General features: G+C 41.1%; 1 protein-coding gene across 8 annotated transcripts in view; it reads left to right on the forward strand.

The window, feature by feature from the left end:
• Positions 1-12,282, forward strand: part of TMCC1 (transmembrane and coiled-coil domain family 1) — a 257,166-nt gene extending 244,884 nt beyond the window's left edge. For all 8 annotated transcript variants that reach the window (XM_017885038.1, XM_017885039.1, XM_017885040.1 and 5 more), the window contains 2 exons: positions 4,667-4,802; positions 8,283-12,282. In XM_017885038.1, the coding sequence (XP_017740527.1) occupies positions 4,667-4,802; positions 8,283-8,597 (451 nt within the window). In that variant the 3' untranslated portion in view covers positions 8,598-12,282. The remainder of the gene's footprint in view (positions 1-4,666; positions 4,803-8,282) is intronic.
• The last annotated feature ends 2,233 nt before the right edge of the window (positions 12,283-14,515 follow it).

Consider the following 14,515-nt stretch of genomic DNA (forward strand, 5'->3'; position numbering starts at 1 on the left):
ACAACATATCAAAACTTAAGGGATGCAGCAAAAGCAGTCGTGAGAAGAGGGAAGTCTATAGCAACAAATGCCCCCTTTTTTTTAAAAAAAAAAAAAAAAAAAAAAGGAAAACAGTTTCCCTGACTACAAAGAATCAAACTCTAGGCGTTAGAAAAGATCTCAGAGGTCTAGTTAAATCTCTTTTAGTAGAGGATTTATTTCCGCAACATCCCTGACAAGCAGCCTGTCTCCTTGAATATCTCTGGTAGCAGGGTCTCATTTTCTAAGATAGTTTTTTTCATTGTTAGACACCACTATTAGAAAGTTCTTTCTAAAACTGAACTAAAGACCAAACTATTTGTAAGACTTACTCCTTAGTTCTATGGAGTTACAAAGAACAAGCTACCCCCTCATTACATGACCTCTGATACCTGAATTCAGCAGTAGTAAGTAGTTCCCTATTTCTATAGAATTAATCCCTGGTGAAGTCTTGGCTGCACTTGAATCTGTCAAGATCATTTTGAATTCAGTCTGCTGTGTTTCACCTCTTTCTTGCCTCATGCTATTTGTAAAGATAAGTATGCCTTGTATTCTGCTGTCTTCATACTGGGTCTGGACAAAAAAGGCCAGGCAGATAAGGCCAAGGCCAAGTCAGAGCCCACAGGCTGCTGCTAGAGAATATCTCAGGCCCCAGTCCTGGGAATTATTCTTGCTAGGGTGACATACATGTTGTTGTACAGACAGTCCCTGGCTAACAATGGTTTGATTTAAGCCCATCATAAATGGGAAATATTGTTTTCAGGAAGTAACCCCATCATAAAGAGTGTCTGTATATTATAAAAGGTCAGGTAAGAAGAGGAGGAAAGGATCACAACAGCCTTCCTGCTCCTGTGAACTGTTTCTGCAGTAGGAAGGAAGTCCATGTTGGGGGAGTGAAGGCATAAGTCAGCCTATTTTGTAGTTTTGCCTAGGGATCAGGAGTCTCATATGCATATATATAGTGAAAAGCAAAACTGCATTCACATTTGTGCTTTATGTCCTAATGTTTCTGTGAGCATCCATCAATTGAAGGAGAAAGGACCAAAGTAAACAGAAACTTGCCAGGTGGCAAGTGATAAGCAGATTAGGGTACATAATATTGATACTTGACTTGTGAACAGCCAAGATGATATATTGTTGTACACTCATATACCTTTGGGTTGTTTATACTTTTTGGCAATGATTAATGCTGGTATGAACATTCGTGTACAAGCTTTTGTATAGAAATAAGTTTTCATTTCTTTTCAGTTATATCTGGGGTAGAATTGCTGAGTCATAAGGTAACTGTTAACTTTTTGAGGAGGTGCCAAACTGTTCTGCTGAGCAGTTGTACCATTTTCCATTCCCAACAGCAGTACATGAGGGTTTAGATTTCTCCATGCCCTCACCAACTCTTACCTTTTTAATTATAGGTTCATAATTTTTTATTACACTCCTCCTTCTCCCATCAACTCCACTTTGACATCAAACTCCAAACCATCACATCAGTGTAGTTCTTTCAGCTTCCTTTGGCTAAGTGATTTGGATCGCTAGCACTCTGACTCCGATTTCTTACTTATGAGGAGAGTTAGTTGATCTGGGTTTCTAGAGTTTCAAAATGGCATCACATTGTAAAGTTTAAGAACTTGGATTTTAAGGTCAAAACTGGATTCAAATCCTTGCTGCCCTCCTTAATATTTATGTGCCCTTGGGCAATTCACTTTAGAACTTCTCTGAGCTTCTGTTTCCTCATCTATAAAATGCAGATAATACCTTCTACCCTCTTGGGGTTGTTGAAATGAATTTGCATGGTAGGCACTGATTAAACTGTTGCTGCTGCTGCTATTTTTTAATCTGTTCTACTGGTATGTATGAGCCATGTTTAATATCAAATAAGATTCCTAAGAAGCCTGAAATTTGTAGGCTAAGAGGTTGTGTGGTAGCCTATGGGACACATGCAGAGATCCCACGTGTCTGCTTTTATCAGGATGTAGGCTGGTGACCACCACCCTGCTCCCCTCCCTGCTACCCAACAGTCCTTAGTTTAGGAGAGTAATTTCCTGCCAGATATAACCTTTCCCTTAAATCCCAAGAGACCAGCACTTTGGAATGTGGCTTTAAAAAAGTCTCCTGCCCCTTTCTGGTAAAGAGAGAGAATGATGAAATTATCAAACACCAAAAACACCACAGAAGAGTGGGCTAACATAGGACAGTCACGAAAAGACAATATGTTAACAAAATCTTATGGCGTTTTGTGAACTTAAATTTTTGGTGGAAAATCAATTCTAGAGATGGGACCTGTTTCTGAGTACATACCCTGGGCAGCAGATGAAAGGAAAAGGCAGAGTCACAGAGAACTTTGGCCCTAGTTAGTCATCAAAGGTAGGACTGCTTTCTCATTAACCTGTTCAGTCACTTCAGTAACAGGAAGAGTTTCAGCATAAAAGAAGGCAGTATAGAGATTCCTATAAAGGATAAAGAACTAAATAGAGTTTAGTAACATCGTAAGAAGGGTGAGACGATGCCTTTTAAAAAAATCCTTGTTTCTTAGAAAAGCAATGGAGTTTAGGATATTATTATTTATTGCATAATTATTGGGAGGGAGAATGTTTATGATGCTGCAACATAAAAATTACCTTAAACAGAGAAATTTATTATATTCCTTAAAAGTTTGTTTACATATTATAGATGTGATTAAAAAGAAGAAAGAAAGGAGATAGTTTTAGATGTGTGAGTTTGTTCTGGCATTTTTATTCTTTTAGTACGAAGTCCCTTGAGACTCACATGCTGGTGTTAAATGCTACCTGAGTGGTAATATATTCCCTGTTGGGATGAGAGCTACCCAGCTGCCCTCTGCCTGACAGAGGTTTCCATTCTACGCACCAGAAGCTAAGACATATGTTTATTCTTCCCTTTCTTTTACTCTCTGTTTCTATTGTTTTTAAAAGTGGAGTCTTCAACCTTTCTCCTACCTACTTAGCTCTTTAGTTCCTGGGACTCCACATACAACCTACCCCAGTCGGTCTTCTTCACCACTATGAGAAGACTCGTTTTCCTAAAAACACATGTTCATCTTGTGACTCCTCTACTCAGTAGTCTGCTTTGGGCTCATTTACTATCTATTCTAGAATCCCAGCTCTTTGGATCTTCCAGATTTCCCTTTTCTTCCTCCAACATAGATGCACTATTCTAGTTATTCTGTACATTTATCATCCATTTCTCTCCAGACCTTTACTCACATTTATTTTTCCACCTAGAATCTCTGATCTCATCCCTTAAACCTTTTCTAGGCTGGGCATGGTGGCTCTCACGCCTGTAATCCCAGCGCTTTGGGAAGCCAAGGCGGGCAGATCATCTGAGGTCAGGAGTTTGAGACCAGCTTGGCCAACATGGCAAAACCCCATCTCTACTAAAAGTATAAAAATTAGCTGGGTGTGGTGGTGGGCGCCTGTAATCCCAGCTGCTGAGGAAGCTGAGGCAGGAGAATCACTTGAACCCAGGAGGCGGAGGTTGCAGTGAGCCAAGACTGCGCCACTGCACTTCAGCCTGGGCAACAAGAGCGCAACTCCATCTCAAAAAAAAAACAAAAATCTTTTCTAATCCTGCCTCTCCTTAGATGCCCTGTCCAGGTTCCATCTTTATGTAGATTACTAAACCTTCCCTTATGCCATCCTAAGTGCTAGAGATACAGTATGAATAAAACAATTCCTACTCCCAAGGAACCCTACCTCCCTTTTATTCTCCCAGCCACACTGACCTACTTTCTAACCCTCAGACATGCCAAGCTAATTCCCATCTTAAAAACCTCATACCTGCTATTTCCTCTGCTTAAGACATTCTTCCCTCCACATTTCAACAAGGCTCTGTTTGTATCACTCAAGTTTCAGCCTTCATAGTTTAATAGAATTGAATAGGGGAGAGACCTTCCCTGACCATTCCAGCTTCATCAGCCTTCAGGCACTCTGTCTTATACCCCTATTGATCTTCTTTGTTTTACTTCTCCATATGGGAAATCATCTTGCCTCCCGACTCCTTAGAGTACAAACTCCTGAGGGCAGGCACTCTGTCTTGCTTACCACAATATTCTTAGTACTTTGAATATGCCTGGTACATAGCAGGCTCTCAGTAAATATTTATTGACAGAAATGCCCCAGACACTTGTGCTTGGCCATGGGGATGATGGACCCCTCTGGCTCTGGCATTCTAGGGCTCTGAATCACAAACATCCAGGTGAGTGAGCTGGCCAGTTCTGGAATAAGCTACTAGTGACTGCCAGAAGGTTGGTTTCCATTGGTGTGTTATCTTTTCATGAGGCTTGCTTAATTGTACCCTAGCTTTTGCCTCTCCCATATGTTGTTCAGAGTAGCCTAACGACTGCCTCCATATTATGGTTATGCTCAAAGCTAATCAGGGCTGCTGGCATCACTGCAAATACTGTGCATTGAAAAGATTATGGAACAGCCGTGTTGCTGTGTGATTTGGCCTTGAGACAAGCTATCTTTTCCAGAGACTAAGAGCTGTATCCACTAGCACACCCTGTTAACCCAGGCCACTCAATTTCTTTGTGCTTTTATTCCTTTGTAGAATGGGTTTTGGGGATTGGATGTAAATAATGCCAGGAAAGATATTCACAGAATGCATAAAATTCTAACCTTTTTTTTCTCCTTAGATGTGAACGATTAGAAGAACAGCTAAATGACCTAACAGAGCTCCACCAGAATGAAATCTTGAACTTGAAGCAGGAACTGGCAAGCATGGAAGAAAAAATCGCATATCAGTCCTATGAACGGGCCCGGGACATCCAGGTTAGTATGAAGGAAAAGGTGTAAATGCAAAATACAGTAGGGTTAGAAAGAAAAAAGGAAAACAGCAGAAGGAAAAAAGATGAGAAGGTAGAGAACAAAGAAAAGCTTATATCAACTATATAAGAGTACACTTACTCTTAAAATGATTGAGGTGCATTTCTCAAAAGTTTATACCATTTTGGGTTGGTATGTCTGCTTGGTACTTGGGAAATGTTTCTTAGGATCACAGTAGTCTCAGTGTGTGGAAAACCACATGAATCCTATTTGTCCATTACTGCTTCAAAAGCAGCTCTGACAAGTATTAGGGCCATTTTGCCCTTGTCTTCTTCTGTGGGAAAGGGGGCTTTTATTCCAGCTGCCAAATCCAGATCTCATTTAGGCACATTGCCTGACAGTTCACAAGAATAACCCATGAGGCAGTCATGTTTAATTAAGGCTAATCGCCCATCTGTTTTATTCTATGAGGAAGTAGAATATTTAATTTTTTCTTGTTTCTATATGGAGGTATTTCTAAGGGAACAGTTCTTAGTGGTTTCATATGAAAGCATTTTGAAAGACGCTAGTCTTGGAGAAGGGAAGTGGGCCAGAAAACTTGTATTACAACAGCCTAAAAGAATCAAGGGAATGTCTAGATCATTTACCCGGATGCCATCTTCTTCAGGCCCTGCTTATGTTTTAATTATTTTTTCCATAAGATCCTTCTGGACTGGACAGCATCCATTGTCTGTCTGTAGTTAGCTTCAGTCTGAAGTTACCCAAGCCTTACCTCAAATCCCAGGAAACCAGGACCCATTGAAACCAAGACCAGAAAAACTCATGGCTCTATCCAACTTTGGAGGATATCTGACCATAGCTAGGGAAATAGGTTCTATCCCTTGAATACTTTGGAATTAATTTAAACTCATGGGTGAAGGCCATGGCCTTGAGGAGAACAGACACTTTTTTTTTTTAATTGGGAATTAGGCATATGTTAAATGGAAGCTTTATTCTAATTGCATATGTTGTAAGACAAGTTGTTATTAGTTACTGGTGGTTCTAAACATTGGAATCATTAATGTATTAACACTTTATGTCACTATTGCATTACTAATAACGTTTCATTAATGTATTAGTATTTTACACTATTTTCAAGTATTTTTTAGTAATTGAGAGAGATACAGGATATACAATCAGGTCTTGGTAATATAGGTTTTTAAATTAAACAATATAAAGTTAAAAAATAACAAGAACAGGCCAGTAGCGGTGGCTCACGCCTGTAATCCCAGCACTTTGGGAGGCCGAGGCAGGCAGATCACGAGGTCAGGAGATCAAGACCATCCTGGCTAACACGGTGAAACCCCGTCGCTACTAAAAATACAAAAATTAGCCAGGTGTGTTGGCGGGCACCTGTAGTCCCAGCTACTCGCGAGGCTGAGGCAGGAGAATGGTGTGAACCCGGGAGGTGGAGCTGGCAGTGAGCTGACACCGTGCCACTGTACTCTAGCCTGGGCGACAGAGCGAGACTCCATCTCAAAAAAAATAGCAAAAATAGACACTTTTAATGTTTGGTCTAGTGTGTGGGCATAGTGTCCTCTTTACAGAGGATCAACCTAAAGGAGAGTGTGCCCTTAAGAAGGCAGATCGGAGATCCCTTTCCACTGATGTCAGGGATTGACTTGACTTAGAAAACACCAGGTAGTGTGTATAAGGAAGCATGTTCAAAGAATGTTCACCGCATCATTGTTATAGTGGAAAAGTTGAAAACAACCTAAAAATCCCCAAGAGGGAACTAGCTGCATCTATTATAACATAGCCTAGCCATACTATAAAATGCTCTGCAGCAGTAAAAAAAAATGAGGTAGATTCTGTGTATGGACATGGAGAGATCACCAGGACCCCTGTTGAATGAAAAAAAGCAAGTTGTGAATCGATTCCTATAGTATGATACTATTCCATGTTTGGAAAAGCCAACCCCTGTAAAATATTTTAAAGAGGTTTATTCTGAGCAGATATGAGTAACCATGGCCTGGGGAACACAGTCTCAAGAGGTCCTGAGAAAATATGCCTGAAGCAGTTGGGTTAGTTTAGCTTTATACATTTCAGGGAGATAGGAATTGTAAGTAAAATCCTAAATCAATACATGGAAACTATACATTGATTTGGCCCAAAAAGGTGGGCCATCTCTAAGTAGGGGCTAATAAGTCATAGTGGGTTTTAGGAATTTTTTAGTTGGCAGTTGGTTGAAAGAGTTAAGCTTTGTGTAAAGACTTGAAGTCAGTACAAAGGAATGCCTAAGTTAATGGGGTCTGCTGTCTGTCATGTGATGCTATACCCGAGTCAGGTTGGAAAGAAAGCCACATGAATACCAGTTAATTTTTTAAAAAACTGATGAGATGGCCTGGCGCAGTGGCTCACGCCTGTAATCCCAGCACTTTGGGAGGCCGAGGTGGGCGGATCACGAGGTCAGGAGATCCAGACCATCCTGACAAACACAGTGAAACCCTGTCTCTACTAGAAATACAAAAGATATTAGCCAGGCTGGTGGCGGGTGTCTGTAGTCCCAGCTTCTCGGGCGGCTGAGGCAGGAGAATGGCGTGAACTCAGGAGGTGGCAGAGCTTGCAGTGAGTGGAGATCGCGCCACTGTACTCCAGCCTGGGCGACAGAGCAAGACTCCGTCTCAAAAAAGAAAAGAAAAACTGATGAGATTTTATGGTTTGTAGGGTGAGATTTAACCCTTGTCTGGCATGGCCTTAGGTCTTGTTTATAATTTGGTGTCTTACTGCCACAAAGTGTCCATTCTGTCAGTCTTATGATCTCTATTTTAACATTAATGTTGGTCATTTGTGCTGCAACTCAAAAAGGGAGGGTGATGTAATGAGGCATGTCCAGCCTCTTTCCCATCATTGCCAAGAACTCACTTTTTCAGGTTTCTTTGAGGTCCACTTTGACCAAGAGGGAGTCCGTTCATTCGGCTGGGGGGCTTAGGATTTTATTTTAGTTTACAGGAAATAAAATAAAATTCCATATATTTTCCTTGACACATATATGTATACACTTAAACACAGATAAAAGGGTGAACACAAACAGTATTGCTTCAGGGACAGGGATTGGAATTGAAGGAAATGTCAGGAGAGACTATCCTCTTTGAACTTTTTTATGTTGAACAAATGTATTCTGTGCAACTTAGATTAATTTTCAATGAAAAAAGAGCATATATTTGTGGTCTTGTCATTAAAATGTTCTAGACTAAATAAATGTTAAGTGTGGCCACTGCTTCCTGTGACTCATCCCACTGAAATGCAATGGAGGGCAATTTGGGGGAATAATAGTCACTTGAATAGTGAGTTATACATCTAGACTTTTCCATTCATTCAAGGCTTCAGCATATTTATAAAATCATTGGCATTGCTCAAGATGCATCTGGCTTGCCCAGGGGGCATGTCAGCATCTCAGATTACTTGTGAGCAGAAGGCTTAACTCTTCCCTGTTCTGGCCCACAGGAGGCCCTGGAGGCATGCCAGACGCGCATCTCCAAGATGGAGCTGCAGCAGCAGCAGCAGCAGGTGGTGCAGCTAGAAGGGCTGGAGAATGCCACTGCCCGGAACCTTCTGGGCAAACTCATCAACATCCTCCTGGCTGTCATGGCAGTCCTTTTGGTCTTTGTCTCCACTGTAGCCAACTGTGTGGTTCCCCTCATGAAGACTCGCAACAGGACGTTCAGCACTTTATTCCTTGTGGTTTTCATTGCCTTTCTCTGGAAGCACTGGGACGCCCTCTTCAGCTATGTGGAACGGTTCTTTTCATCCCCTAGATGATGCTGGCACAGAAGGTATTGTTCCCTACCCTCTGGCGAGTGCATGCAGCAGAGAGTTAGACAGCAACTTACCTACTCTGAAGTTTTCTACAACAACAAAAGAGTTGAGTGAATCTGTTTACATTTAGAATAATGTTTTTTTCTTCAAGAGACGCAATTGCAATAGTATTTTTTAGATTTTATCCAAGAAGTTTTTTGGGCGAAAATCTTGGATCATTTTTATGTAGCATGATTTTCCTTGGGATGCAAATCTTAAACAGTCCTTTAATATGAACCAACAATCTGGAGCACACCGAAGGGCAATCTAAATTGTGGCTTGAAGGACTGCACTAAAACCCACTAAAAATATGCGAAAACCTAATTAGGGCAAACCAGTTAAACCTAACACCCTGCCTTGGGCTCATCACCTCTCCCTATCCCAGACTAACTTTACTGTGAAATCCTACCACATTCCATGTCTGAATTTTTGGATTCGGGGTGGATTTTCGTTGTCCGTGGAAGAACACATGGATCTCCCTGGTTTTCTCTCCCAAGTTGGCCACTTATGCTAACCCTGGAAGTATGATCACTTTTGAACCTGCCCTTAACCTTTACTAGGATACAAAAGTGAAAGCATCATCCCCCAAAGGATCACTGCACAGTCCTACTACAGTATTTTTAAGTAGCCCTCTAAATACTTAATTTTAAGCAAAATCTGTTGGCCGCACTTTTAAGGTTTTTTTAATATGTGTATAGGTACCAACCTAAAAATAAAAAATCCGAACAGCATACTTGAAGAATGTAATACTCAAACTCTCAGTGCTTCCTTATGGTTTCTAATAGGATTTTTTATTATTGTTATTATTATTATTGGGTTTTTTTGGACAGGGTTGGGAGGGTCTTTTATTTTTCCTTTGAAATAAAGAAGTGATGTTTTTAAATGAAGAAATGTGTGGATATTTAAGTGTGCTGCTCCCTCTTGTCTTGAAACAGTTTGAGTAAGAAAGTCTTGCTGTAAATGCTGCCCTCTGCCGCCCTTGTTTTGAGATGCAGTTTCAACTCCCTCTGGCTGCTGCTGCTGCTTTTGGTGTCCCAATGTCCCTACGCCCCCGTTTTATGGGTTTAGCTTAGTTGGAGAGGAAAGGGTTGTGCAAGGAGAGGAGGAGGCTGTTTCCACAAACCAGTGTAGTAGGATAGGGATTTTTTCTTTTTTCTCCCCCAAGAAAATGTTCACCCAGTGATCTTGGGCTGGGGTTGTCTTTAGGAAAAGTTGAGACTATAAGAGTCATAAATAAGTCCTTGTGTTTCCTTAATTTATTTTGTTAACACCCCTAATTACTGAAACCAAAGTGATGATGTGGAGTCTTCTGTTTCATTTTGGCCCCAGCATTTCAATTTCAAAGCTTTATTCTGTCTGCCTAAGAGAATCAACCAAAGGTGATTCTCCTAAAGAGCAGTGAAGGAAATGTCGGGTCAGAAGGACCCACGTTTTGGGTGTGAAATGTTGCCAGCTTCCTATAATGTAAACTGACTTGTTAACCTAACCTAATTATGCTCAGTGGACTTATATAGATGGTTTAAAAAAATGAACTGAGCTGCTTTCCCCCATCCCATAACCAGTTCCATCATCCTGGTGGAACTTGAACATTTAGAGTTTATCTAGAGAGCTTGGTTAATTTTCCATATTATTTGTAGTATTGGTCACAAATGCTGTTCCCTCTTGGTCTCATTCTGTGCAACCAAGTGAATATAAGATGCCCTGAAAAGAGTAGCAAAATCTGCTTTGCCTATTTCCCCTTACCAGGAAATTCCTTCAGAACTAGATTAGCATTGACCTGCCTGTCTGAAAGGACAGTTTACCTAACGGTGCCAGCCTCCTTTTGCTTTGGCAAGCTGGATTTCTCAGAGCCAGCATGTTGTTTCCATAACTACTTTGACATCTTAACTCAGGTACCCCAGTCTTCACCCCAACCTCAGCTGATTGTAGTACACCTGCTAGCTCTGTTGCCCCCTCAAAACTAGTACCCAGAGTAGGGCCACAAGGGTGATTTTTCTCTTTAAAAAAAAAATAATTAGAACCAATTCATGTTCATGCCAAAACAAATTGTCCCCAAGCCTATATATATTAAAATGTTAACTTTGCCTAAAATATCGCAGTGACTTTTAGGCAGGAGTGCCAAAGGACACTATGAACTTTTGAACTAACAGTTTGTCCTAACTTTCTGCTTTAGTATAATTGCTCAGAGTAGAGAGCCCCCACAAAGTTATTTAAAAGATGCCCTAGCCACAATCCACCAGTTTTTCTAAGCTAGAACCTTTGAGTCCCCCAAACTGCCTGAAGACTTAAGTTTTGTGGGCACTAGAAGTCACTTTGATAGATGGATTAAAACTGTCCCCATTTGCCCTGGAACGGTTTCTATCAAAGGAAGGTTTTCACCTGTAGAAAGCTCCCTGCACTCCAGCCAAACAGTCCCATGCTAACTTTCTATCTTCCTTTCTCAGAGTGTCTTAGGAAGGACCTTCAGTGCAGATCAGGTGCAGTAATGGCTTTCTAGCCCTCTTGTCCCTTAATTATTCACCAGACCCAGCAGTTGTGTGCATTTAATGCTGTTTGTAACCATGCATCTGTTTTCATTCTTTCCTGTACCTTTTGCTGCCCATCCTGTTACTTTTGAGTTTCTTTCATTGCGGTTGTTCTTGGGTTCTTTTGTCTTTTCATAGCTCTTCTATAACCTTGCTTTAATGGCTTAACAGTTGTTCTGGGTGGAAACTTGGCCTCATTTGAATGCTCCTCTAAACAAAGAAAAGAAAAGAAAACTATATTCATTCCCTTTAAAATGAAACATTCCTGGATTATTTTTCCATGCCCCTAGCCTGGGTGAGTGAAGCTGGCTGTGTTGGCCTGGGTGACTGTTCAGGTTGTAGAATGCGCATTTTACATTGTTTATGATAATTGAAGGGTACTTCCTGTCCGCTCCAATTTCCATTCCTTGGTATACTCAGTATGTCCTAGTAAGGAAGGCTTTCCACTCTACTGGCTCCTTAAGAAGCAAAAGTAGGTTAAATTTTATACTTCACTGACTAGGGTCTTCTTTCTCCCCTGTTCTAAATGGTGTAAAAGTCTGATGCCAAGACAAATATTGGGAGCGAGCCTTCCTCACTAGCCATGTCCAAATAATGAGCATATTATTGGTCTTCATTGCATTTGGTTTTGTTTCTGATTTTATGTTCCTTTAAGGTACATTCAGAAGAAAATGCTGAGTTCTGAGAGAGTTCCAATGAGGAGCTGTCTTTCAGCTTTGGAAAATATGCATCTAAAACAAAACCAAACATTATTGTAATCTGACACAGGCAAAATTATGGTTCCCACACCCTAACCCCAAATGAAACCTGGGATTTTGAATGTGGCTGTAAGCGTTAACATTACTGTCTGTATGTCGTGTATGCTAGGTGATATCCTCAGTAGGGATTGACTACTAGACTGTAAGTGTGTTTTATCAAAGTGTGTAAGAATAAAAACTCACTTGCACGAATTGAAACGTAAAGAAATGACACTTGTGAACGTGTGAACGTTAACACTGTAGTTGATAGATCTTAAGCTGCTAATTGTTGAGAGAGATTTAAATTTATGTTCTGTCTGGTCGCTGCAGATTCTCAGCAGCACTTTTACTGTATATAGAAATTGAAATAAAGACCTCAGCTGTTAACCTGGTGGTCAGACTTGTGTTTGTTTTGCTCTTTATTTTTGAAACATTTAACATACATAGTTTTACATGCATGTAATGCATTATTAGCCAGCCTGTTGCCACCTGTAATTTTGTTGTAGAAGTAGTAATTTCTATTAGGACTTTTTCCTGATGATCTCTGGGAGGCGTCTGGAAATCCTGAAGTCCTAAACTTGCCTTTGACCTGGTACCAAGCAGAGACATGATGACTCGGTCCTTCACAGCTCCAGTCTGAACGTTGAGAGCTTTAGCCCCACTTCTGGCTTACTAGCTGTGTGCCTCTTACCCCAACTATAAACTAGTGATACCACACCACCCAACTTGATCCTACAGGTGGATGTTGTGAGAGCAAAGGATACATCTTGTGAAATCTTTGAAAATTCCTCTTAAATATCGGCCAGGCTGCCATGTACAGATATGCAGGTTGTATATTGCCCAACCCTGGGGGGGGCTTCATAAGTGTGATAAACTGTGAACAGCATGCAGGAGTTGTGTAGTATATACAGGACACATAGAGCTGCCATGATAATGGGTGATACATAATTTCAAAACCTGCTTTATTTTTATCCATTAAAAACTTTGGAGACTTACTGAATGCCAGTAAAAACTGGGTGTGGTGGCTCTCATACCTGTAATCCCAAAACTTTGGGAGGACAAGGTTGGAGGATTACTTGAGGCCAGGAGTTTGATACCAATCTGGGCAACATAGTGAGACCCCATCTCTACAGAAAATAAATGTATCTGGGTGTGGTGGCACACACCTGTAGTCTCAGCTACTCAGGAGGCTGAGGTGGTAGCATCACTCGAGCCCAGGAGTTTGAGATTACAGTTAGCTATGATTACACCACTGCACTCTAGCCTAGGTGGCAGAGCGAGACCCTGTCTCAAAAAAAGAAAACTTCGGAGAGTGGAAGGCAGATGACATAAATTTGAGAAGCTGTGGTGTAGAAAACAGACTGGGGAGGCAGAGGAAGGTATGGCCAACTAGAAATGCATGCTTCACCTGAAGGGTTCAAATATACTTAAATCCTATGGGCCAAACTAAACATTTAGCTGACTTGTAGCCCCAAGTCTATAGTGAAGAATAGCTAACGTTTATTGAGTATTTACTGAGTGCCAGGCATCATTCAGTTTTGTCAGTCAATTCTCCCCACAGTCTTATGCAGGAGATACCCTCATTGTTTAGGTAAGGACACTGAAGCTTGGGTTAAATGGCCTGCCCAAAATTAATGTTAGGAAATGGTAAATTAATGCAATGGAAAATAGGTCTATGCAATTTATATAACAAAAGATGAGCGTCCACAATATGTAAGAGTAGAAATCAATAATCATCTTTCCTATTGGTAACAGCCCAATAGAAAAGACAGGCAATGGTTATAAACAGAGCTCATAGAAAAAAAATGGCCAGTAAGCATACCAGAAAATTGTTCAGCATCCTGTATAATCAGTGCATTAAGAGTTAAAAAGCCGGCCGGGCACAGTGGCTCAAGCCTGTAATCCCAGCACTTTGGGAGGCCGAGGCAGGTGGATCACAAGGTCAGGAGATTGAGACCATCCTGGCTAACACCGTGAAACCCCGTCTCTACTAAAAAAGACAAAAAAATTAGCTGGGCGTGGTGGTGGGCGCCTGTAGTCCCAGCTACTCGGGAGGCTGAGGCAGGAGAATGGCGTGAACCCTGGAGGCAGAGCTTGCAGTGAGCTGAGATCGCGCCACTGCACTCCAGCCTGGGCAACAGAGCGAGACTCCGTCTCAAAAAAAAAAAGGATTTAAAAAGCCAATTGTGGAACAATATATTGTCTCCCATTTATGTTGAGAATATGTATATTTGTTTAAATATATGCATGTGGATGTATAAAAACTTTGCATTAAACTGTCCCATTATTTTGGGAAGGGAGAGGGAGGAACAGTGGTTAAGCAGCACCTTCAAGCTTGGCTTCTATAAAGTATGAATCTCTTTGAAGAAAATGTATTTGTTTATTTTTTAAATTAAATATATCAAAACTTAAAATAGGTCCAGTGAGAAGTGAAAAGGAATAGATAGTGTTCCTAATGACAGATCATACTAGACCATCTTTTGCGTCCAGATTGCCTTAGAGGGGGCTCTAGACCAAGTTTGGGCCACCCCTTGAGCTTTCTTCCAGCCCTGGATTTCTAGGCTTGGTGGTCAAATAGATGTCCTGCTGCCAGAGGCCCTGTAGACTGAGAAGGAGGAGC

The sequence above is a fragment of the Rhinopithecus bieti genome, unplaced genomic scaffold, assembly GCF_001698545.2.
Source record: "Rhinopithecus bieti isolate Rb0 unplaced genomic scaffold, ASM169854v2 scaffold_13262, whole genome shotgun sequence".
NCBI classification, from domain to species: Eukaryota; Metazoa; Chordata; class Mammalia; order Primates; family Cercopithecidae; genus Rhinopithecus; species Rhinopithecus bieti.